This window comes from Egretta garzetta, unplaced genomic scaffold, assembly GCF_000687185.1.
Source record: "Egretta garzetta isolate BGI_Z169 unplaced genomic scaffold, ASM68718v1 scaffold598, whole genome shotgun sequence".
NCBI lineage: Eukaryota > Metazoa > Chordata > Aves > Pelecaniformes > Ardeidae > Egretta > Egretta garzetta.
The window spans coordinates 1,622,898-1,624,704 of NW_009260621.1; the positions used below are offsets into that span (position 1 = coordinate 1,622,898).

Sequence of the window (1,807 nt, forward strand, 5' to 3'; positions counted from 1 at the left end):
GGAAAGAGCCCGTCTCCAGGGAATAAGGAGCCTGTGTGCCTGGCTGCATTTCCAACCTGCGTCCTGTCTCTTCAGTGGACTCAACCATGAAGGGAGGTTTGGGATCAGCTCTCTCAGCTGCGCTGGGCTGTTGGAGAAAGAAATGAGTGTTTACACATTACCAAGCAGCATCCTCACGATCTGTCCTAAGTTACAAATTTACCTCCCAGACCTTGACCACGGCTGGGGTTTCCTGTGTTTGCTCTTTGGGCTCCTGTCTCTTTGGAAAGCAGGAGATGTTGCAATGCCAGGGGGAGGGCTGGCTACACAGGCTGCCTGGGAAAGGCCCTGAAATGCAAAGGAGTTGGTCCAAAACAGCTCTGCTGAGAACGTGTCTCCTGGAAGCGATTTCTTTTCTAACCCTGGCTCCTAAAGAAATCAAACCAAGCAAACAACTGCCATCCTGTCTGAGCATCTCAGTTCCGCTTTCTTCCTTGTCTCTGCCAGTTGGTCTTTTTATCTCTTATTTGCAAGCCTACCCACTCTATCTAATAACAAACTTTGCCACTGAGAAGGTGGTAGTGTTAGCCACATCACCACTGGGCTCCAATGGAGTCCAGGCATAGCCAGCTTTTGCTTCACCGAAGCTGTTAGAGGACCATGGGGGCAGTGACAAGGGAGCAACGTCCTCTACGCATTCGTGGGCAGTGTCACTAGCTGCTTGCAGGTGACCTGGACAGACCTTTGTCTCCAGAAGACTTTCAGAAGACAACCAGCTTGTGCTGCAACCAGTTTTTCTTGTGCTGAAGTTAGAGCCCCTGGCTTTGTCCCTGTGCCTGCTTATCTCTGTTACACTCTCAAATCTTGCACACAGGCATCCACCTGCATCTCCCCTTGTATTTGGATTTTGCCAGCCCTGGTGGAGAGGAGCTACAAGCAAACAACATTCCTCTCCCTTGTCTGCACTGATAATCTCGGGATCTCATCTCCTCGGCGCTCCCCTTCAGGCTGTGTCAACATTGCTGGGGTTGTGGAGGGCAGGATTGCTCCAACTTCGCTGCCCCATCCCGTACGCTGTGTGCTGCCTGGCCCAGCACAACCGCACAAAGAATATTCCTCTGGGACGTGAGTCAGACCTGCTAGGAGGTTTTAACCACCTCCCTCTCCTAGATTTCTCTACATTTACAGCAACAAAACACGCAGGTCCCAAAGTACAGAGAGATCTCAAGACTTCTCCTTCTAGCGACTTTCAGAAATTGGAGCCTCTGCATTGCTGTAATTCCCTCAGATCAGCAGACAGAGCATTGCTAAAGCCAAGGTGGGCCACACAGCCCCTTCCACATCAGTGCCAACCACTGGGACATCTCCTACAGGAGAAACAGCCGCAGGGAGTCCAGGCAGGCAAAGCTAGCAAGGGCGCTGAACTGCTGGTTTGACTTTGCCTGCACTTTCAGGAAATTCTTCATCTGAAATGGCAACAAATTCCCCAAATTCAAGTTCTCGTGGAGCTGAAACCCTTCAGAGTAGTCTGGATTGGAGCCAGGAGGTAAGAAAAGAGAAAGGAAAGACAAGGTACCCTGTGGCATCAGCTCTGAGCCTCTCCAGGTGCCATAGAAATCCAGCGTGCTCTGTCTGCTCTCTCTTCCCACAAGCATTGCCCCCCTTACATCCTTACATTGCCGTGGGTAAGACGAATCCAAACTCCTCCTTTTTTGTTTGCTTTCACCCAGGAAGGGCTGCCCAGCAGTCAGACCGCTAGTCAGGGACTCCAGATCCTCTTGAACCTGCCACTGACCTTTCAGATCCACTCAGGTTTGCCTCCCCAGCA

The 1,807-nt window shown here is 51.4% G+C and overlaps 1 protein-coding gene across 1 annotated transcript in view; it reads right to left on the reverse strand.

The window, feature by feature from the left end:
* Nucleotides 1-88, reverse strand: part of RXRG (retinoid X receptor gamma) — a 44,331-nt gene extending 44,243 nt beyond the window's left edge. The window contains exon 1 of the mRNA XM_035900809.1: nucleotides 1-88. Coding sequence (XP_035756702.1) covers nucleotides 1-88 — 88 coding nt within the window.
* Between the last annotated feature and the right edge of the window lie 1,719 nt (nucleotides 89-1,807).